General features: G+C 37.2%; 1 protein-coding gene across 2 annotated transcripts in view; it reads right to left on the bottom strand.

The window, feature by feature from the left end:
- NELL1 (neural EGFL like 1) overlaps window positions 1-24,526 on the bottom strand; it is a 291,418-nt gene that overhangs the window by 191,928 nt on the left and 74,964 nt on the right. For both annotated transcript variants that reach the window (XM_054827828.1, XM_054827829.1), the window contains exons 10-12: window positions 22,663-22,736; window positions 16,746-16,845; window positions 7,226-7,354 (exon numbers count right to left, since the gene is read on the bottom strand). In XM_054827828.1, the coding sequence (XP_054683803.1) occupies window positions 7,226-7,354; window positions 16,746-16,845; window positions 22,663-22,736 (303 nt within the window). The remainder of the gene's footprint in view (window positions 1-7,225; window positions 7,355-16,745; window positions 16,846-22,662; window positions 22,737-24,526) is intronic.

Below are 24,526 nucleotides of genomic sequence, written 5' to 3'. Positions count from 1 at the left end.
ACCACAAGCAAACTTCTGATCATCACTACAAGAACAACTCAGATTTTTTTCTTTGCTTTGCTGCCAAGTGTTTGATGCAAACACTTGGCTGGTCTAAACTGCCATAGCTCCACTAAAAACTCCAAATTTTTCCCTTCTTCACTGATGTCAGCAGAAATATGACAGGAGCTATACTGTGTCATAATTTGAGGAAAGAATTGTGGCAATATCAGGATCAACACAAGGGCTTAATGGGTAAAGAGGAGTAAGAGCTCTTTCTGCTTACAAGGGTTAGTACGTACATATCATGTCATCATTTATTGCACAGATTTCTCACTCTTTCAGTGCTGGAACATGCAATGGGGACAATTTGCTATAAAGGTCATTATAGTGTAAAGATAACGATGCTGACCCAGCCGGAACACACAAAATTTTTTTTTTCTCCTACTGGTCAGCTTTTAAGTCAGATTCTGTTACAATTAGTAGCCACAACATGCCACAGGGCTTTTCTTTAGCCAATCTAACACCGAGATAAAGTTTTATTTTTAGAAGTAATTAGAAGTGAAGGTTGTGAAAGTGCAGTTTATGAGGCACTCAAACTCCAGGTCACCTCCAAGAGTGGTGGTCCTAGAGAGAGGTAGTCCTATCCACCCCTCTCTATCAACTCAAAAATACACAAATGGACCCCTGCCCCCAAATCTGGAATGTGAGTACACACAGAGATCCTGATTGCAGGAGCTCCCTAAGTTACTGCCTTGGAGGTTGAATACAAATACAGATTGGCGAGACAGTGACCTGCTTAAAGACAGTGAACTAGACAGTATTGTTTCGTTCTGTATTAGAAATTACCAGCCTATTCTTGGCAAATAACAAAAGGTCAAAAGCAAAGCTTTATATATGAAATATCAAATTACGTCAAATACAATTCAGAAGAATGCAACCTTAACATGTAAGAGAATTTGTTGAAGGGGAGACAGCATCCCCAATCATTTCATGTAAACAAAAATCTCAACAGCCTCAGAGCAGGATTTTCATTGCCATTTTGAAAAGATGAGGAGATTTTTTCCTTTAATAGCAATGATTGTGATCTATTCAAATGCAAGTTACTAACATAAGAACTGACAGTTGCAAGGCTGAATTTCTTTGGAACCATAATTATCTATGACACTTTATTACAACAACTCCAGAACATATGGTTACCTTTTTAGATATTAATATTTATTTTCATCTAAAGCTCAGCATGGCATTACACCAAAAGAGCTCAGGTTACTCCAGAGGATGGCAAATAATTTCACTTTCCAGGGTTTGGTAGTTCGAGTAAGAATATAAACTAATTCACTTGGAAAAAGCAGTTTTGATAACACAAATAATCCATCTAGAGCCATATAAGGCATAAACATCATTTTCCAACAAGCTCCTGAATCTTCTTAGTACAAAAATTTTAACATCTTGTTTGAAAACTTTCTGACCACTAGCAAGTATATCATCTCTGCCTTTGAACACATGCATTTACTTGGCAGGGGACAGGGTCTGGTTTGGTTTTATTTCAGTCTCCTCCACTAGCAGCTCATAGCACAAGGACACTGCAGTCTCATTTATTAAAGTCCATAAACCCACAAATGGAGGAGACTGACAAGTGCCTGCCTTTGGATCATGTTATCAAACATGAATTTTAGTTCATGCAATGGTTAAGATTATCATTTAAAAAAAAAAGTCTTTCTCTATGAAAACAGTAGGCAGGACAAGTGTATTATTCGTATCGTGTCACCAAGAGAAGGGACTTTCACTGATAAATAGGATTACATACATCAGTGGAAGTTTAAAATTGACATCGTCAGGTAACTGAAGTCTTAAAAAGTAAGTTAACAAGTGTCTTTCAGAGAAATGGGGAACTTTAAAAAACAAGCAAACAAAAAAACCCCCAAAAACCAACCACAAAACAACCTGGCCCAAGTCACAGTTTTATAAAAAGAGGGAGAGGGGAAGCAGGTGGTTTTGGTGCTGAGGGGGGGCACTGTTTGCTTTGGGGGGTTTTGTTGTTTTAGTTTTGGGGTGATAGTAGGTTTTGTTTGGCACCTTTTTTTTTTTTAAGTCACCACATGAGGACTTAATTCCAAATGAAACGTTGCCATTGAGGTAGTCTTTGCGGCAGAGAAGATGATCTTGACTGTAACATTTTTAGATTCTTTTCCTACTCTCCTCCTTGCTATGGTTTTGGAACAGAAACAAATTCAGTGCATGTGCAATGAATATAGTCATTTGCCATCAATAATTGTCCCATTTTCTTTACTTTAGTTGATTTCATAAAGTGTCCGGTATGTACAGATATGCATATATGTCCCTCTACGCAGCACAGGACATAAACTTATTATAGTATACAGTGAATAGCGACTGCGGGAAATACAGACATCTTGTGAAGCAGGTTTTTTAGGAGTACAACAAACAGAAGGATTATCATTAAAAGCTGACCCAGAAGTCAAGTCAATGGACACCATCCAAAACCACAGTCATACATCACTGCCACACAGAAGGTTTATATGATACCACATAATGTTAATGTCACCTCCCAAGCCACAACGCAGTGAAATTAGAACAGCTGCAATGAAATCACTACAGAGGAGGAGGAGGAAATTGAACAAAATTCAACTTGTTTTATACAGCAAGCAAAACCATGAGCTGTGGAAACTCAGTGGATTGCCAGCAGACTTTTACTCTGAACGCCATATGCAGGACTGGATTTATTCTTTTTCAGTTTAAACTGTTCATTAAAAGTTCTGCACAATAAACAGCTATTTACATACAGGATGTGATGAGTCAAAGGATTAAACATTAAAGGTAAGTTTTATGAAGTGCTCTTATCTTCAGAACCACAACAGAAGCCACACTGTATGATGAAAGATTTTCTTGTTGCCCTGTGTTTTCCAACAGAAGTAAACCTTTATGACAGTTTTTCATTAAAACATGCTGATAGTGAGGTCTTTGCATTTGGAACGACATCATTAACCTTAAAAGGCTAATTTTTCCTGATTTCTGTGACAATGGGAAAAAACACCTTTTTCCTCTGCATTTCACAATTATTTTTTTTCTCTATTACTTTGAGAAAACACATTTTCTTAACAAATCTACATTAATGTAAGTATGTTCAGAATGGATTTTTTCAACATATTTACGTATCTGTCTTTCTGTAAAGAATTTCCTGACTACATGTGACACCATCAAGTTGAAAGGAGAAGAAACAGAAAGCAGTAAAGACCACTGTATGTGTCTGGAACATACTTAAAAATTACAAGGAAATTAAACATGGTTTTATTTTTAAAATAACTAGCAGCAGAATCCTGAGGTTCCAAGCTTACCCTCTCTCAGGTTGAGAGCTTGATAGCCATATGTACGTAAGTTAACCAACACTCCTGTGTTGGGAAACAATATTGCTCTATAAACCTAAGATAAGTAAGAATGGGATCTCTTCCATTACAAGCTCAAATACTGAGATAACTAACTTGCAGAGCTCTAAATTAAAATACATAAAATGGGCCCCCCAAAAAAATGAATAAATAAAACAAACCCAGGAAGAGTTAGGGGAGCCTGGATGCCTAGCAAGGGAGCAGAAGCTACCACGGAGTGGTATGGCATATCAGGCGAACAGTTTGCCTGGTCCGTCCAGGATGCATGCTTGGGGCAAATGAGCACTCAGTTTTCTCTCAAAGCTTTGATTCACCTTTATGCCATCTCTTCAAAATCTGCCAGCCCAGTAAAAATCATCGTAACTCTTCCACGCGCTACAAAATGTGTGGGTTTCCTGAATTTGCCTAGCGTTTCATAGCTTATGTGACCTTTTTTTTTTAATTAGTAATAATTTGTTAATGACAAATTAAGATAACGTGTTTGGAGCACAGAAGGGAAAGAGTGACTTAGGCAAGTTCCTTCCAAAAGAAAGTCACGAGTGGTTCTAGAGCATTCTATCAGGATGAAAATGGGAAGAGTACAGACAGAGTATTTGTACGTCTGCTGTACACATCAAATAAAGTGTCTGGAAGAATCAGCATGAGACAGACTCGAATTCCGCATTTCAGTCCCGGTTTTGCCACTGAACTGCTGCACCATCTGTAACATGCATCTCATGTATGCAACTTTCAGCCCTCAGTACAGGTTCTCACCTGTCATGTGCTAAAAAGTCATAGCTGCAAGTGTGCACACACTGCTACAACTTGAATGCCTGCATCCTGCAGACATTGGACTTGCTAGCTACTTGTGTGGTTCCCAGAATGTATCCACGCATATGTGACAGAAATAAATGGGCATTGGTTCAACACTTGTGCCTAAGTATCCCCATCTCCCCATCAGTAGTTAAACCTCAGTCAACATGATTAATAGAAATATCTCTATATGTCTCTCTGCAAATGATGAATGCTCTAATTATGTCTCACACATGCAGGACAAGCAGGCAAATGTCAAATAAAAAAAATCCAACTTCTCTGTTAAGTGAAATACATGGCTTTTACAGAACACAGAGAATCTCCGCTTATCTCCATCATTCATTACAAGCTTCATTTACTCGTTTATTTTCAGGAACTCTCTTCCCTAAACACATCTATGTTATTTCAAAAATGGAATGCATCATATGATGGTTATCCTACAGGTATATTTTCACATGAAGAGCTGCTAACTACTTGAAAAGTAGTTACTGAGAATGAATAATAAAAGCCTCTTAGGTTCTTGTTATTTATTTTACAAATTTGCTGACACTAATTCTCTGACAAAAGTCAGAATCTTTTTAATTTTTTCCACCGTACCACAAAAGTGAATATGGAATGTTAAAAAACCCCACAAATACATGTCAAAAAGCAAAGCAGACACAAACACAATTCTTCAGAGATCTTACAAGATCAAAATGATGCCCTAAGGTCCAGCAGGATAAAGCTATGCGAATAAGAGCGAACAGAAATAACAGCAAAAACATAGGTAAGGTAAAATAATACCACACAACAGAATTCCCATGCACAAGTACTTCACATACATTGGAAGAAAGGAGAAATACTGAAAGCTCCAAGTTAATCATCTGGAGCGCTCTGAACTAAGGTTCCACTTACCAGCACACATCATGAGTATGACATTGTTTAACCTCGCCATCTCAAAGGAAACAGTAATCTTACATGTCTTTTAAGTTTAAAGGCTTAGGAATGATGAAGATAAACTCAGAACTACAGCTGAAAATGGTATCTTCCTTGCTTCCACAGGTGTTTTGTATGGTTACTACTTGTTGTTCAGGTGTTTTGCATATTTAATTCTTACACAGAAAACCAAAACTCTACAAAAAAAAAATCCACCCTATGCTATACCAACATCCTGCCAAATTGTACCTTCAGCTACATGCCTTTGACCTCATTTATTTAAATCACAGCTTCACCATGCATGTCAGAATGTTATACAGCCAACTATGAAATTATTCTATTTAGCAATTAAACACATGGATGACAGAAATGAGGTTAGAGAGGCATAGAAAGAAATTTTGCAGAAAGCAGTTCTGACAAGTAAAAGGAAACTCTTCGCAGGGCTAAAAGGAGTCACCTCTTGGCTAATCGATTCTTCAGTCTGCAGTTCCCCTTGCTAAAGGGCACTCTCCTCTCTATGTTACTCCTAAGAACTACTCTCCATCTAGCAAATTTAAAATATCATAACATGCAGAAAGCACCCCTCACCATATCCCATGGTCCCAGGGAACAAAAGCAGCTGTGATTGTTATGTTGCCTCACGTTTCACCCACTTGCACACAAGTCAGGGATTTGATTTGCTCTTCCAAAATTTAAAGCAACATAGACCAGATATGTTGTAATTCTCACAGTTTCTTCAAAAAGCTCTTTCTTTCCCCACCACTACCACTAATGCATTGCCAACATCTCCAAAATTATTTGAGTCAAGATGTTTAAGTTTTTTTCCATAGAACAAAAAAGGGACAGTCTGCTACTAGGTAAATAAAAAGACTAAGCAGTGATTTTATTTAAAAGAGCAAAAAAGAACAAATACTGGGTGCTGTATTATAGCTGATAAAGAGCCTTGTTACAGTCTTCTGATTTCTGAGTAGTCCTTGCAGTACGTATAGAGATCTTCTCACAGCTTTTTGTACAAAAAAAGTTTCTCTATATACAGTATATCTCGTGCCTACCTTTAAAAAGAAATGTGCGCTGAAAGTGCATATATAGGACCGTGCGATTTTTTGTTTGTAGAGAACTGACTAAACACCCTAAGATTTATAGTTGCAAATTACTGAGCAGCTTTATAAAGCAGTCCTGTTCACTTACATACACTAAAACATCTCTTTATGGAAGCAGCATCATTTAAGCCCAGTCCATGCATGTGTCTCATTCTTTCATCCTGTCTTTCAATTCTTATTGTATATTTTAACAGCTTGTCAAAAATGCCATCTCCCTTCCATCACCAGTGCTATTGGAAAAAGCATCTAAGGGAATATTTTTTACAAAGTAGTTCAAAAACTTACTATGATGGCCAAAAGATTAAATATTGCAGCCTGACATACAAGGGCATTAAAAAAAAAACAAACCCCACAATGCAAAGGCAAGAAGGAATGTGGTATATGTTGATTCATTGATTTAGTTTTTAATAAGTATATCACAGCTACGAATATCAGCAAGCTCTAGAAAACACCGAGAAACAAAAAGGAGAATAATGCCCCATTGCATTTGTTCCTGTGATGGAATAATACATCAAGAGAAGTACCTCAGCTACACTCTTCTAAAAAATAGGTCTCCTCTGTAACATAAGAAAACCATTTCAGTAAAGTACCTGGCCCACAGAAGTACTTCAGGAAGGACTGCCGATCTTCATTTCTATATTCAAGCCTCAGCACACCTTCACACTTACCTTTCTCACAAATGTCAGCAGAATTCCCACTTCCTAAATTAATGCATCTTATAAAGATGTTGTTCTCTAACTATTTTAGAAGGCAGGTGCTATTGTCTGAAAAATGGTATTTTAAAAATTGTAATGACAGCATGACCGTGGCGTGCCAAGGCACAACTGCAACCATGAAGTATGCCCATAGACAGGTAATCGGAAAGGTCCAGCGGTGCTTGTAATCTTCAATCCATATTTATGAACGCAAAAAGGGCCCTTGTGATATTCACCATCATGAAACTGAACTTTGTAATGAAATTCATTTATCAACCATTTATTTAATACTATCTTTCCGAGCTGGTTGTTAAAGGGACAGGTCTTTGAACATTTTGTTTACCTTCACAGTACGCAGAGTCCCCTTGGACAGAGAGATAACCATTCTTGCATTCACAAGTGGCTTTTGTGTTCCAGTTTTTGCACTCTGAATTTTCACCACATCTGTGTCCCTCGGCACAGAAGTTATGGCCTGAAATACAAGGAATATGCAACCTGGTATTAAAACATGTTTACTTCAGATAGTCAGGTTTAATATTTACATTGACTGTATTAGTCTGGAAAAACTTTGGCATGCCACATTCCAGAAATTCTCTCTATAAACCTATGTGTAGCACACAGGTTTGATTCCTCCGTCAACTCATCCTCACTAAAATCATTTTGTTCCAAAATGTATTTGTATGACTAGTTTTAGTCAGCAGAAAGGACAACTTCAAAGCAGGAAGCCATGACAATACATTAGTCTTCTACTGAACCCATGTAGGATAAAATGCCACCTTATCTCTGATTGCCAAGATGTAATACTAACTCACACAATAAGTGTAATATCAAAAAAAAATCCTTCACAGTTCTCTTATTATGCATAATCAAGCATGCTTTTAGAAAAGCAAAAATAAGACGTTGCATTAGAGCACAAAACTATACTGATAGTCAAAATAACCTCATGCACCGCCTTGTAATTCTGTCATCAAAAAACTAGCTGGATTGTTTCTACAGTTTATAATTAATCCATGCATCATGTTTTCTAAGGGAGAAATTTTACTAATCTCTCCTTTTTCCTTGACATAAATTCCAAGTAGCTTCTTTGTGAACAGGTTCTTTTGTTCCATACAAAGTCATTTCTACAAACATGATGAACTTTCTCACTTCCTTCTATAAAGGCACAACTGCCTGAAGTTTGTTCTTCCTGATTTTCGATATTTCTCAAAGATGTGTCAAAATCTTTCTCTGCTCAAGTCTAAAGTGAAAGTAATTGCAACTTTATCTCTTTAAAGGCACTAACTCCAAGTACTCTAAGACATAACTAAACACCTTACAGAATCTGACAACAGGAAATCTTTTTTTCCCCCTATTGGTGTATTTTTGATGGATTTTTCACTATTCATATCCAAGAGTCTATTTGCCCGAGATATATAAACAGCCATTTTGGTAATTCTTATTTCTTCTGGATTTCCTCTCCTGGAAGGAAGGAAACCAGAAACCCAGACATACCATCAGCTACTTGTATTCCAACTTGCAGTTATATGACTACAGGAACAGTTTCTGCCAATTCTGCCTGGTCATAAAGGATCAAACAAAGTTCTATTTTATTTATCCTAAGCTTTACTAACATCCCCTAAAGGCAGTTAAGACAGAGATGACTTCTGAGATCTAAACGCCAGATTCAGATCTTTGTTCATATCCCTTGCTTTGAGATTCTTTAAGGAACTTCAGAAGACTTTAGCTTATACTAAATACAGTTTTCGTCTACAGCAAGCACATTTTCATAGGGCTATCCTAAAGCTGTTGTTCACTGAGGGTTTTTTAATTCGTTTTACCATGCATTTCAGTCATCTACTAATTTAAAAACCAGGTTTCATCATTTTAGTGCACTCCAACTTTATGAGTCTAATCATCTAACATTGGGTTGTGAGGTCATTTTTTAAAAAAGTGTAGGAGTTGTTAGCAAGGAAGACATTTTCTCAGTGTCAGCGTCCAACTCTACACTTAAACTTCCGATTAATTTTATTAACAACCAAGGTGTTTTCCTTCTGTTCAGCTCGTTCTCTCATTGTAATCCAACTTGTGAAAAAGAACTGACTCCATTAACAAAAACTGCAGATATCCCTTCTAGTCCTCATTCATTTCACAGTCTGGTAAAAACCACTCAAGTATTCCAGATACAGACTCGTCAAGCCTGGGCACATTTTGTACTGGTAAAAAAGGGCGCAGTTACACTGCCTGTAGCCATTTATGCAATCACAGTATTTGACTTCTCATTTTTGCCTTTATAATTATAATCGAAACTGAACACTGGAACCCATCTCCCCAAACTTATCCATTCAGCATCTAATTTATACTCCCTAAGCAGGATTACTATTCTGTCGGCATTCTAGCTAATATCCAAGAGGCAACAAGTTTTATAACATTTTCTTTGTCACCGTTTCCCCTAAGACTATGGCATGCCAGTCTATTTCCTGCTTCTTTAGAATAATAATTCTCCTTTGAACTCATACACAGTATTAGTTTAATATTTGATTATTATTGGTAGATACTACTACTCAGAACTAATGTAACATATCAGTATGTTAAGCTAGGCATTATAAAAATACCACATTTTCATTTAGTGTGGATTACTACTCCCGTCTTCGGATATTTTAATTTTATTTATTTATATTTCCCTCTTATCCAAACCTGTAAAAATTATTTAATCTTTCTCAGCATGTTACAATAGTGTTTATATAACTTTCTGCACCCAAAAAAAAAAAAAAAAAAACAAAAACCAAAACCAAAAAAACCCCAAAAAACCCAAACAAAAAAACCCACCCACAACCCACAAAAAAACCCCCACAAACCAACCTTTGATTCTGGGCTGCCTTTATCCCAGTGAGTCAACATTTTACCCTGTGACCAGTTCATGACAAATCTAACACAATTAGCCAAAGGGATGGCTTCTCAGGGTTAAATTTCATCACAAGTCCCAAGGCCCAGATCAACCGCTCTTCTCTAATGACACTTTCTCCCAAGCGCACGCCACTGATTAGTTTTCAATATCACATCAGAGCCCTAGGAATTCTTCAAAGTTTATTTGCCACCTCTGAAATTCATCAGTAGATATGATGACTTTTTGTACCACTAGAACTGCCACCTTTTGTTAAAAAATTCTCTGGAAAAACTTGTATTGCTTTTGTTCCCTTATTATCAACTCAAATATGAACCGTCTCCATTCAGAATCAGATGTTCTTATGTTTTCAAGCTTGAAAGCTGTTAAAAGAGCATAGAAGAAAAAAAGTAATGATCCAATCCTGTAACTTGTGTAATAAGAGGCTCTAAAGAACTTTTCATTGTTCTCCTCTCATTAGGAATACACAATGGTAGCACACCTACTACATCTCTAGATTGCCTTGGCATTTATTATTATAAAAGACCTGCGAAACACCGTTTCCCACCTTTTAAAAATGCTGACTAAAAATTACTCAACTTCAATTTCCCACAGCATTTCAGAAAACTTGTTCAATACCTCCATAAGTGGAAAGTGGAAGCCATTCCTGTTAAGAGCGTGTATGGTGCTACAACACTGTATGCTACCAAGCTTTTACAAAACAAATGTAATTTAAGGTAAACCAACAGGGCGGGGGGGGGGGGGGGAAATGTGCTTGATGGTATAGAAGAGTAAGGGTTCACTGTGCCTCTGTCAGAGCAGGCACACCATTGATTGGATCAGAGGCTTTTCCAAGTACTTTTCTTTTGCAGTGAAGATGCACGTGTAGCACTTCAAAAGGGCTAAGGGGTGCGTACCAAGGAAGTGTCGTTCTTGCATTTCTTAGACCCTGTCAGCATTCTCCCCAGCTGGGAGGGGAGAAAGGAATAAAATGCAATTTATCTTAGTTCATACTGGGCCCGAGTGCTTTTCCTGCTCACCTGGCAAATAAAAGCCACCTCATATTTGGACTGGAATGCGAAGAAATAAGCCAGCTGTGTTGTTCTCACATTTACCAATGTTAATTCAACACCTAATTTAGCTAAATATTGTAATGCATTCTTATTCAGCACAACAGTCAGGAACGCACACAAGGCCACTGGCTGCGACAACCATGCTTCTTTTCCTGACTAAACAGGGAGGGACCTAAGCGCTGACTTAAACATCAATCTATTCATGGCCAATCTATTCATAGGAGCAATTACTTATCCCCAAGCAAGCAGAATGCAAAAGAACGCAAACATCTGATTTTTATTAATTCTTTGGTGTGAAATGGATCATAAGGTTCCTTTAAAATACCTACACAGATGGCAAAACCACCCGCTGATACTGCAGTGGGATCTCTGAATCTCAGCCATGGGTGCAACCTAGCAGAGGGCACACATTCCGATTGCCCAGGTGAAAATAACTGAATTACTGAGACTTCAGAATATTCACCAAAGTCTTATCTGAGACAGTCAGCTCCTCTCTAAATATAAGAAATAGCTTAAAATAGAATCATCACATCCGAGCAAGCAAGCAATTGGAGAGGATTTGACAGAAGCACACAAAATCTTAAATAGTTCTGATAATCTAAACTAATTTCAGGCCAACACAGATGACAAGGCAAGTGAGCATGAATTAAAATTACAGATAAACACATTCAGAACAGATGTCAGAAACCATTTTCCCCATACACCCCCATACACACACAGTGATAAATGTGCACAACAGCCCTTCAAAGTCGTTCAAGACATTCGAGATACAATTAGATATTACCAACAGGGGAATTAAATATTGAAGAGTGTGTTTGGATTTTTGATGGGCCTGATGACCTCTGTTCTTTCCCCAAACATTTCTGATAATGTTACTCTCTTCCTTTTTCAAGGTTGCTGAAATGTTTGCTCCAATTTTTCTTAAGAACATATTTGTATCTTTCTACTTCTTTCTTCTGACTGTAGAATGACCATTAATAAATGTGCTAAGACAATTATGAAAGACATCAGATTTCATGCTAGCAGACATAAAACTACCACTTCTGCAGCATTGGGAACTGCACAACTGGATAGGTCTTAGTGGTCTCAAGTCATATCATCTAAAATTAAACATTTACTCCATTCCGGGGCACCTAAACATTGCTCTTATTTTACCACGCTTTTCAACATCTTCAGGTTCCAGTTCCCAGAATCTGCTTTTCCAGAGCAGCACGCTAAGCTGTTTTGTGTTGTCATCCAATTTTTTAAGTACCTAACATATTTGGTAATGTGGCTTAATTATTGATTGAAGAATGCAAGAACTCATTCAAGACTACAGCTGGAATCAATATATCTTATATCCTTATCTCTTCCTGCCTTTTTTTTTTTTTTGATGGATAACACTAATGTTGTTCTCATTTTTTTGAGAGTTTCCTTATAACCTCTGTAATGCTTTCTGTACTTCTTACAATATCCCTAGCTGTTCACTTCAAAAAGTGTAAAAACCCTGTTCTTTTGCTGTTCAAGAAGCTACCCTTCAGTAATCCACATTTCACTGTTTCACATTTTGGAAGCTTCTAAAAAGAACACTGACAATGCTTTCATTAATAGTATTAGCAATGTTCAAAAGGTCCAAGGTAATTTCAACCTCAAAATCTTTACTGTTGTTAAGATTTAACCCCACAGTAACTACGTAAATGAGTAAAGTAAATCTGAGGGACAACTCACTGGAAGAGTCATAAAATTTGCACTAGTAATTATGCCCTTTCATGATCTGAATCAGTTTTTAATGAGTCATGAGCAACAAAGCACTTTGAACAGCAGTTTTTACGCCTTCAGAGACTGTGGTCCCAGAACTCAGTGGTCTGACATAAAACAGTAACTTCATAAATTCTTTCAAGCTGCTATATCAATGCAGACCTTATTACACACTGCTTATTCGTGTGCATTAGAATAACGGTACTGCACGACCTAACAAGCTTATGAAGATTTTTTTTTTTTTCAGATATAAAGCTCTTCTAAATCCTTAGTAACATTATAAACTAAGTTTAGAAATAAACTAAGTCATATTTATCAATATCCATTAAATCTTAATAAAACTAAAACCTTGAAATAACTCACACCTCACAGCAATGAATGAGAAACATTCGATTTCTGAAAAAGCAAAACTCAGTTCCACAGCTAGACAGGAAGAGATGCAAAACATGCTAACTGGAGAACCTTCTCATCTTCTAATCGAAAGAATCAAAACCTCCTTAAAACAAAACAAAGCAATACAAGTAAGGGTGGCAGAAGCACCATTTTTAGATTTAAACGCTGTTCCCCACCGTAAAACGCACGCTTCAGCTCACCAGTAGGATTCTCCACTTCCTGCTAACCAGCGTCAGCGGTCAACCTAAGTTCATCAGCCAAACTCTATTACAGGACAGCAAATAAAAATTACTTTCTCCAGAAATCAAACAGCTCTCGCTATTATTTCCTCACACTCCCTCTTTTAAGGAGAGCATGACTGAAGCTGCTAGAGCTGTTAAGGCTATTCGTATGTACTAAAATTGTGAGCATAACAACATAAAAATTCTCTCATGAAACTTTATTTGAATCACTCGTTCAAAAGAGAAAAAATCCACTCTTTCAAAATTATACACTGTCTTTGGCAAGGAGAAAAACAGCTAAAGGGAACAATAAAACACTTTTATGACACTACTTTTTGTATTAGATTTGTCCCTGGGCTATAAAAAATGTAGCAGGCGTGCTGTAAGAAAAATGACTGATTCTCAAAAAAAGTAGTAAAAAATATATTTTATTACACAATGATCCTTTGTAAAATTGTAAAATTAACTAAAATTTCTGTAAGCCCCAAAAAGAGAGCTTAATAATGCCACATTGTCCTGCTGAAAAGTATAACACGGCCACATAGTTTAAGCAGACATTTATACTAAAGTACACAGATGAAGGGCAAAACTAGGTACACTCTACACAACAGTCAAGGATACATCCTATTTACAGATCTGATGAGGCTCATTTTTGCATTCAGGTAGACCAAATCACAAAACTAAGCTGTCACTGTACAGCACAGTTCTGCCATACTATGCCTGCCTCGCTGTACATCTTATACAATCATTTTACTGAAATCTAGAAATTGGCTTTTAGCAATATATTAGCTTTTGGTATACTATAAACTCACATAGGAAACTCAAAGAAGAAAAGGTATTATTTGCTGTCTTTACTTTTCTAACCATTTACAAACAATAATGACTATCTAGGAATCCCACCAGCTGTGTACATTACAGTATTCAACTCGGTCCTTTGCTGACTCACAATTTCCATCACCATAAACACCACAGATTTATTTTTTGCCCTGCATACCCTATTTTATTTTAGGCACTTATTATTCTGAAAGATATTACAGTGATCCCCGAAGAGGGTAGAGTCTTCTACCTCAACATCAGGAAGTTTCTGCATTTCTCTCTATTTCTCTGTTGATCCCTCACATTTATCCTTTCATTAAATCGAAATTCCTTTGCTGCAGCGAGACAAGCCCAAGTTGCAAGCCTCCTACCCTTGCCCAACTCAGCAAAGGTATTTTATAATTCTACAGACCATGAAATTCAGTGGAAGTTTTCTGTTTCCACAACTAGATACTAAAGAAAGCACAAACCAATGAAAAACAAGAACTTAACAGTCACTAGTATGCATTGACAAGCTTTACATAGAATTACTGTTCTCGCTTAACATTTACTGGTAAATGCTTACTAATCATTCTGTTGACTAACTAAAGGCCTAGCTAAGTGCTAATGCAAAGAATCATCTGTGTTATACATATAATGTGAAATTTGCACGTGATGTGCAAACGATCCATATGGGCTTCCAATAAATGCCCTGATTACTCAGGACTGTATTTACTACAGTATTTCTTCCTCACTGCTCTTGCTTGGAGAATAAAAGCTGAATATAGTCCCTGAAAGAGGTCCTTAAAGCAAAACAGAGAAGCACTCGATCCTTTCCCAGTAAAGGACACGCTGGCATAGGACAGGACCAGAAACTATGGCCTGCTTGCCATATCAGAGGGCACCTGTTTGCATGATAAAGCCCATACTAAACATGGAATTATTAATAAATATCTATTTTTAACACCAGTACTCTACATATGACAAAAATGATATACTACCACTTTGGGTTGCATGCAACTGAAGCAAAAATGTCAAGCAACGTATATTCTACTCTGAGATATAAAAAGCACTTTAGGAGAGCTAACTTCAGTTTATGCCTTTGTAAAGTTGACAAAATTAATCATATCGTTAAGCATGATTTTCAAAAGAATTTTAAAAAGCAAAGGTGAAATACAAAAGGAGGTGGTACTGTTTTAGTAGAACTCAAGTGGAAGTTTAACGTATCAATTTGAAAGCACCGTATGTCAGAATTCATAGGAAGTGAAAGTACAATTCCTTCCTTTGCTTCTAGAGACCATCACGTAAGTATACATATTCATGCTATTTTATAAATAATGAAAACACTTTTGGGATGAATATCTAAAAAGAGTATCTGTCATTAACAATAATATAGAACTGAATAATTACAGAACTTATCTTTCATCAACTTTGAAGCTTTCAGATTTCTAATGCTTTTAAGTAATGAAGATAATTTTTTCAGTACTGCACTACATCAAACTGGGCCATCTGTTAAGAAGTATCATTAAGACATCGAGCCCTCTGAGGGACAAAGAAGCAACATTTACTGCTTGCTTAAAGAGTTACAGATGTTTCTAGAAACTGTTCAAAAAAATTAATGTGTACATTCTTAGACCATGATCCAGCAAGCAATCTAAAAAAATGCTGGCCCCTGCAATCACATCCATATGATTGCAAGTTCAAGGCCTGAGTAAATATTTAACTAGGCATGTTTATTAATTAATATTTACTGGCTAAGGGAGAAATTCAGAGACCCTTCACTGGCATCTACGATGACACCAGAGGAATTTATACATAGGCAAGAAAAGTAGTCCAGCAGGCACCGATAACCATCTAAGCCTGGAAATGTCTAATGTTCATTTGGCAAGCCTGTCGCTTGAAATTTCTGAGGTGCATCGCGAAAGGCTGACATACAAGTCCTGCTCTGAGAGATCAGGCTCCCCTTAAGTTCAGCTGAGACTCAGCACCAAGGGAGAGGTGTGGAACAAAGATACAATACAGACATGCACAGGGAACGATTATTCTAACATCTTTCACTGAACAGCTCACTGACTACAACACACTAAGACGACAGCTTGTTTGAGTTGTCCATCCTTGTGACACCTGCATTTTTCTCCTTTAAGGGGATTTCCTCAACTAAGATTTTAGCTATCGCTTGTTCAGTCTGGTCTGGCACGCAACCAGGATTCACCAGGGCTGAATGAGAGCAAGCAAGAGGAACTTGCTTCTCAACACCCCACTGGAAGGAGGAAAAATGGGGTTCTGGGCTCTAGGGTTATTTTTTTCATTTTTATTCTGTAATTGTCGAGCTTAACTCCTGAGTCCTGAGAGTACTCAGATCTAAACCTCAAAATATCCATCAATCTGGAATCTTATCATCATTGTTGCAATTTTGAAATAGAGAACTTAAAAACCCATTTCCAAAACCCTGTACATTCAGTGCAGTTGCAAGTTTAAGCAACGTAAAATATCTCTTTTTCAGACATAACTTCTTAAAAGTTCTTAAGAGATATTGGGCCCTTTCTCCCCCAACTCTTCCTCTTCTGCCTCGTCCTCTCTAATTCAGAGCAATTACAGCTTTGTATCTGGTAAGTCTTCTACCCAAAGGAATATCACAGACTGGTTTTACGAGAAGGCCAATTATAGACTCAGGTTTATAGAGGTATCTAATATCTCATTAAAAAGTAATTGTTCCTTCCAATGTATCCCCCCGTTGAATTAGCAACTTCTATTCCTTCCAAGCATGCATAGTCTCTGGCTTACCTCTACAAACACTGCAACATTGGTTCTCTGGAAGAACATGATCTTTTTCTGAGCAGTTCAATGGCGGACAAGTCTCTGTTACTTTTACTAAAACTCCGTTCTGAAAAACAAACAACATTTTTAAAAATGACGTTGATTAAAACATGTACAATGACAAGGAACACATAATTTTCAATGTATAACTCTGGTAATTTCTAGTAACAACACTGGTAAACTAGCAGGAAGCAAGTTAAATTAATTCTTTACACCATAACATCGAATCTAAAGTAATCTACTTGGGCATTTCTATGCCCAGAGTTGAAAGAAGAAAAAAAAAAAAGAAAAAAAAGGCACATAAGCTCAGAACTCTATAGTAGTTTCTCCAAAAATGTTGTCTCCAAGTATAGTTGTTTTCCTTCCCAGTATTTGAAGGAATTAAAGAATTTCACTCAAGGTTTTTTTTAAAGACAGTCCTTCTGCTTTATGTAAGTTTGAGTTTTACTCCTCTTATTTCATATTCTATGTAACTCACTGATAAGTTATTCAACTCAAACACAGCAGACAGAAGACCAACGTTTTGAAGTGTCACGTGTTGTTCTGCTGCGTCCAGTTAAAAGGGTCTGTTCTTCAGAATTACTGATCACCTAATTTCCAAAAATTAAGTCCTCCAAAGGTACGGCAAAGCAGAAATCCCATCCTGAGGCATCCATACAGAAATTGCTGTATAAAAGGTAAATCAAGGTCAAGATATTTCTATGATTTTGATTTCTGCTAGATTTAGAATAAGACTGTGCATAGAAGGTCTAGCTGCTGGTAGAAATTTTCTAAAATAATAGACATAGAGCCTTTCTGGGAAGATTTTACACCAAATTTTACTCCATCTTCTTCCCATCCAGGAAATCAGCTTCACCATATCTCCAGACCAAACAGCTGTCCTGCTCTTCAGTTAGTTGTTTCTTAACATCTTATCCCAAAAGAGCTTCTGCTTTTCCCTTACCCCTTATATCCTTCCCCATACCACAATTTACTACTTCAGCATCCCTTCTGCAGCTATGCCATCACTGCGAACTGGCAAGTGGAGCAGAGATTAACCACCAGGATTTTTGCTCAGTACGAGATACAATAACTATTCCACGGGACTGTCCACACCTTAGTAATCCCATTTTCCAAAGGGCTGTGGAACTCCACTAAGAAAGCAGGCAGCCTGCTGTAATACCAATAGACCTTTTTAATATGAATCTAGTCCCCACTCCTCCCAAAATATTTTTCATGATGCCTCGGACAGTGGAACGAAAAGATGGAATGAGAATTTCTGCTTTCTTCAACGAAATAAATTACATTTTCTAGCTATCATGATTGCAGAGAAAAGCTTAAAAATATGATCCAAACACATCTAGGACTAAGAAAGCAGAGAAAAACCAATATCAAAAAAAGACAAAATACATTATTAATGTCACCATTCTCATAATCTAAGGGATCAGCTACGTGACTCTGAACAGAAGATGTTGAAAATACCTCTATGTCTACCCTGTATGAAGAAACACCCCTTTACAGAGACATCCTTGCTAGACAGAAGCTTGCTTTCCATGTCAGAACTAGTACAGGTAAAACCCTTACTGGTAATTAGCCTCACCAGCCATGCCACAGTGATTCAGCTGTGTCACTTCAGGCTCCAGAATTAGCTCTCACAGCATCAAGCTACCCTGCACGGTTGTGTACGCAGAAACTCCTGCTGAGTCTATAAGGCGCAAACGATGCACAAGGTGCCCGACAGCTAGCAGGTCTTATAATTGAGAAGTGTGGTAGACCTAGGGAATGCAAAACTGACCATTCTACAATCACTGCCAGCGACTGCCCTTGAGGTTGCAATTGTAAGGCTAAGCAGGGCCAAGCCGTTTTTCTCACTTCCCAATTGTCTTTACTGGCAAGTTGCATCAGTTGCTGTCATGAAAAATAATATTAAAAAAAAAAAAAAAAAGCAGCTCCCTACAGTATCACATACAGCACGCATCAATGGAGCAAGTGCCAACACAAGAACAGTGAAGTTAATGGAGGTATCAGGTCTCCTTCTGATCTCACTTCCATAAGCAAAAGGGAGGAATCCCCCACGGTTGCCTGTGCAACTGCGGCAGCAAAGGTGAGAAAAGAACCAGACACACTGAGCCGTCATTTACTGTCGTGTTATCAAACCACCAGCTGGAAAAGCTCTGGCTATAACTCATCGCCTATTCAAGCTCAGACAAGACAATTGCAGCAGAAAGGGTACAGTATGTCAACATGTGGACAAAAAGCATTGGTTGACCATAAATCTGGTCAAAAAGATGGCACGAAATCAAGAAATTGTACGAGAGTCAAATCAGTGATCAGGATGAGTCAAAAAGCTAAAGACAATCCAAGCTCACACCTTCTTCGGTGAATCTTAAGGAGATTAAAAAAAACCCACCAAACCACAAAACAAACTGAGAATTCAATTAATTTAACAACAGTAAGATTTTATTTCCCTAAAGTTTCCCATTTCCTGCAGAATTTGCATCTTTGGAAAACAAATTGAACATATCTGTAATTAAGTTTTAAAACAATTAAAATATTTCCACGTTAAGTATTCTTTGACTTAAAATCAATTTGTTATAAACTAGTACAAATCCAATTATAAGAATTATCATCATCAGATTTCAGATTTTATCCACTGAGATAAGTGAGAATAGTTCACACTTCAGAATTATTGCTTCAGGCAGCCTTAGCAAAATCACTAACATTTTATACTCAATTCACATATGTAGTCATAGAATCTGGACAGAAATAGATGTCAAACAGACATTCTTCTGGAATAAATAGGTCAAGCTCTAACTGTGACATATAATCCACAAAGAGTGAGATCTGCAGTCAAACATTTACAACAAGATAATTAAATTTCTTGTAATTACAAAGGTAAGTACATTAAAAATAATTGGCTATAAGCCTAATCAGTGACATGTAGTGAAAATCTAAACCACAAACAGCTCATCTCAGATGATCAGCTTTGGAAAACAATAGCAAGATTTCAGATAATGTTATTTTGGGTTTTTGTTGTTTGGGGGTTTTTTCCTCCCCTCTTGTTTTAAGCTGTTATTGATCGGCCTTTCAGGAGAAAGTTCTAAATAGTGTCCTTAGCTGTCACTCTTGGAACCACATTGTTCCTTATCTTTCTGAAAAACTTTTTTTTAGTTAAGCTTCCTGAAAGTCAATGGAGCCCTGTCCATCTTTCTCATATCTGTATGGCACTGACTGCCCACTTCCAGCGCACGGATACCTGAAGGGAGGGTGCCAGGCTCTTTCCAGCGCTGCCGCCCAGCAGCAGGACCAGAGACAATGGGCACAAACTGAAACACAGGAGGTTCCCTCTGAACATCAGGAAACGCTTTCTCAGTGTGAGGGAGACCAAGCACTGGCACAGGTTGCCTAGAGACATTGTGGAGTCTCCGTCCTTGGATATATTCAAAAGCTGTCTGGACATGGTCCTGGCTGTAGGTGGCCCTGCTCAAGCAGGGGAGTTGGACAAGATGACCTCCAGAGGTCCCTTACAACAGGAACCATTCTGTCATTCTTAGAAACACCTGTGCACTAATTTTCTCATTTTGTCATTGTAGCTTAATCTAGAGAGTGTTTGTGGGCAGGATTCCAGCTGGGAATGGTTGTCCATCAGTAACATCTGTGCTTATGGTTAAGAGGATGTGCATCATAAATACATTTTTAGTCTGGATTAGTTTTCAGAAATTAAGAAAAAACCCTGTTCACAGCCTGATAAAGAAAATCTTTGATCTATCTGGATCCATCAGTATTATTTTTGTTAGATGAAAAAAAATATAAAAATTAAAAGCTTCTTAAGCTTGGATCAGTACCTATGCAAAGAATAAAATAACTATCTTCAAATAAAAATTGAAATGTGAAATTTCAACTTTATTTTTTTGACATTACCCCACCTACAAATACATCTTACTTTACAGACACAAGAGCTACGTCTCAATATTTTTAAGTCAATTTTATCAACACTAATAAATTGACAGTTGATGTGTATCCTCTATTGTATTCCTTAATGGACCAACAACTTTTCAAACTTGATGTCTGTTTTTCAAGTTTGGAAAATTAAACCCTATTAAAATTTTTATGATCCTTCCCTTAGCACAAAGCCTTTCCTTTGCTCATACAGCACAATGACTACTGCCACAGCTTGACTCATCACCATTCATCCTTCATCTAGTAAGCATTCCTAATTGAGACAGTAAATAAGTAGGTGTTTTGCTCACAGCTTTTAAAAGGTCATGCTGAAGAGACATTGAATGAACTTCCTGTCTGAAGACACATCATCTCGTAAAAGCAAGTACCCACTTAAAAAGTCTCCCAAATCAGAAAGACAAATTTTGCCAGCAAGGTTGAATGTCTTCTTGAAACACCGTTGTGGAAATACCTTTGGGGTTTTTTTTGCAACATAGACTTTTTTTTTTTCATGGTACTGCATTCACATATGCTGTTTCAAATACTTATCAATACTCGCCACTAAGATGTAAATACTACGAACTGTGACATTACTGCAATTAGCATTGCCATATCAATTTCCTTTAACAATAAGGAAAACGCATTATTATTTTAGTCATTTCTAATACGACAGATATTTGATGGTCAGTATTTGCTTTTAATCTTCATGAATGTATTAGCATACTCATAACGAATATAATGCTCTTATTTATAGCACAAAGAAGTTCCACTGACATAATTCAGATCACTCTCTCTGGTTTCACTTTAATGTGAAAAATCCTCCTGTTCTCATCTTATTTCATATAGGCACTCTCCCTCTCAAATAAACATTCTATGTCATATTATAAATAACAGGCACCTTTGTCTGTCTTCAAGGCAACGACCTTGCCCATGTGTTTGTATATACAATGTTGAGCACCCCTATACAGCTAAACACCAACAGCAGCAAAGTAATTCTGCATAACAAGCTGCTTTCACAACGTCTGCAACCAGTTATTGTCCATTTCCATTAGCGAACATAAAATTGCTACCCTGTACACTCAGCTACAAGCGCAATAACTAGATCATTGTAATCTTTTCCAAATGTTTTTCATAATTGTTCTAGCACACTGATCTGTCAATAACATTTGTAAGCCTCCCATTTATCACCCTTCCTCCTCTACAAATTCAACAAGATGTAAAAACAAAAATACTTGAAAATTACATGAGAGCAAATGTGTTTAAAATAGCTGTGCCTTTCTGAAGTGATAAATCATATTTAAAGCACACACATACTCACAACAAGTACATGTCTCAGCAAAGCAATGGGCCTTTTATAATCATCTACTAGTGCTCTCCTCTTCTTCTAAGGCTAGTCCAGACCACAACTGGTTTCTGCCACGCTTACACACCATGTAGCGCACATATTCGCTAACGCTCCTTGAATGTTCTTATCTAACACAGTCTCCATTTACCTGTGTTCTTAAATACTGTTATGAACTTGCCAAGAAAGACCCCAGTCCAGTCCAATACTGAGTAATTTACCTCAATTTTTAGCAGGGCTACATAAAGTTTAAGTAATACTAAGGTAAATCTAGAGTAACTCAAACAATATAAGGCAGGTTGCTTCAACTTTTAGCAATTTGGCTGAAATCAGTAACTGGTTCAAGATGCTGCTGCCTTTTTCTAGACCTCATGAAAGCAGAAATAAAAGAGAAAAACATCCCTCCAGCTCATTTTGCCCTATTTCTTATTACCCTGCAAGGGTCATATGCCTGCCTTGGTTTTGTATTTGTGGCTTTCACTGACTTCAAGGTCACCTTTCCAAGGCAACAGATGTCACATTTGCATGAAGGAAGCCTAAAGAAATACGCTAACTTATCATTGTCACTTTTGAACACCACGCATACATTTAAAATCAGGAAAAGTTTATACAACCAAAACTTACTCGACATTCCCTGCAGCTCTTGGTTAATACTCGTTGACCCTCTGCTAGCACTTTGCCTCCATAGATACACTTTGCTGTAATTTGAGAGGAGAAGGCGTGAGGTTAAAAATAAATGAATTAAATCAGTATTTAAGTAGTAAACAAATGCAAGGTATAACACAAAAGTAAAGCCAGTATGCACATACAATGAAAAAATATGGATACGTTAAAAACGTGATGCATTTTGCTTTCATCAGAAGTCAGTATTATGTATAATTACAAACAAAGTAGCCAATAATAAATTCATTTTAAGTGCAAGTAGTGCCCTTACCCAAATTAAAGAGGAGGAATAAGAGCATAAGACAATATGTACTGGACCAAATTAATTAGTATTTGTTAGAAAATATTTTCATTACTGACATTCAGTAGATTAGCTACAGCATTTGTGCTACTAGAGGTCTTCATGACTCACTTCAAGAACTAGAGACATTTATTAGTGTACTGTTCATCAAGAGAGTAATGTAAGCACAGATTTCAATTAAACCTTCAGATTTTTTGTGGGCATAAAGGTGAACTCTTCAACTTGCTGGAGCACTGCAAAAATGGATTAGATGGAGCGAATGACTACTGAATCAACAAACTGTAAAAATCTATTTCAGAAAAATATTCTCATAACACACGTGAAATAAGCAGATTTCCCAGGAAACTGAAAGCTCCTGCTAAAAAATTCCTGTCTGAAGTTTTGATCCTTCTGCTAAAGATAACCTAGTCTGTTGGTTCGGCTTTGGAACCGAACACATGAGCACTCCTTCATTCATTTCAAGGCAGAGACAACTAGCTTAGGTTAGGACTACTGCCACCATGAAGAAGGTAACCTCCAGCAAGGCCACAGTAGCGTACAGCTCAGTCAAGTATTACCACAACTGTCACCGGCCTCTGGGAACTAGCTGTCTAAATTTCAAATCCAGAGGAGGATAGTAAATCCATTAATTAAAGAGAAAAGTTGGACTGTTATGATCTCACATAAATCAAGTATCCATCATAAAGGCACTCTGCATTACTAATAAAAATCAATGCTAAATCACTGCTAAAATAATTTTGTGTTGTGGTGTTTCAGGTCTCTCTGCACTTGACCAATAACAGTCTGACCTATGACACTGAAAGCGGAGTTAAAAGGTACACATCCTATGTTGCAATTTGAACAAAGCCTTAAAAGTTTCCTGAGTCAAGGCACATGCAGTAAAAGTGTTGAAAGTATTTGGTTCTTTAAAAAAAAAAAAAAAAAAAAAAAAAAAAGTCACAGAGTGTCCCATAACTGTTTTACCTCAATTTCTCTCCTGAATACCAAGGTAAGGGAACCAAGCACTTACAGGTGCATGCGCGTACCCTTACGGGTGATACCAACAGGAGTATTCCACAGCAGCAACTGTCATAGCCAGATTTTAAACATAAAGGACTGCTAGATCAATCTTCATAAACTTTCAGACATAAATTTGCTTCTAAGGACTTTTTGTTTAAACTTACACTCTTGAAAATGCTCTTTAAAAAAAAAAGTGCAAGATTTTCAGGACAACTCAGTTTCCATCATCAACAATGTATTGAATAAACAGGCTTCTTTCTTTTGGTATCCTAGTTTTCTTCATGTTTCTAAAACTGCCCTAGTTTTCATGCCCAAGTTGTTGTGATCTCGCTTATGAAGAAAACTTCAGATCAGGAAGCTTTGTTTAAATTAGGAATCCCAGTGACTATTTTTGGGAGAAGATGAATTAGAGAAATTTCCTTTTCCTTTCAGTCTGTTCTCCTGACATGATTGCTTTTAACAAAAGAACGGACACACCAGAAAGCAAGTTAATGCACCACTCGGAAAAATGATGATATTTTAAAC

This window comes from Grus americana, chromosome 5, assembly GCF_028858705.1.
Source record: "Grus americana isolate bGruAme1 chromosome 5, bGruAme1.mat, whole genome shotgun sequence".
Classification (NCBI taxonomy): domain Eukaryota; kingdom Metazoa; phylum Chordata; class Aves; order Gruiformes; family Gruidae; genus Grus; species Grus americana.
Note: the sequence above shows the minus strand (reverse complement) of the source record. Positions and strands in the feature narration are given on the sequence as shown.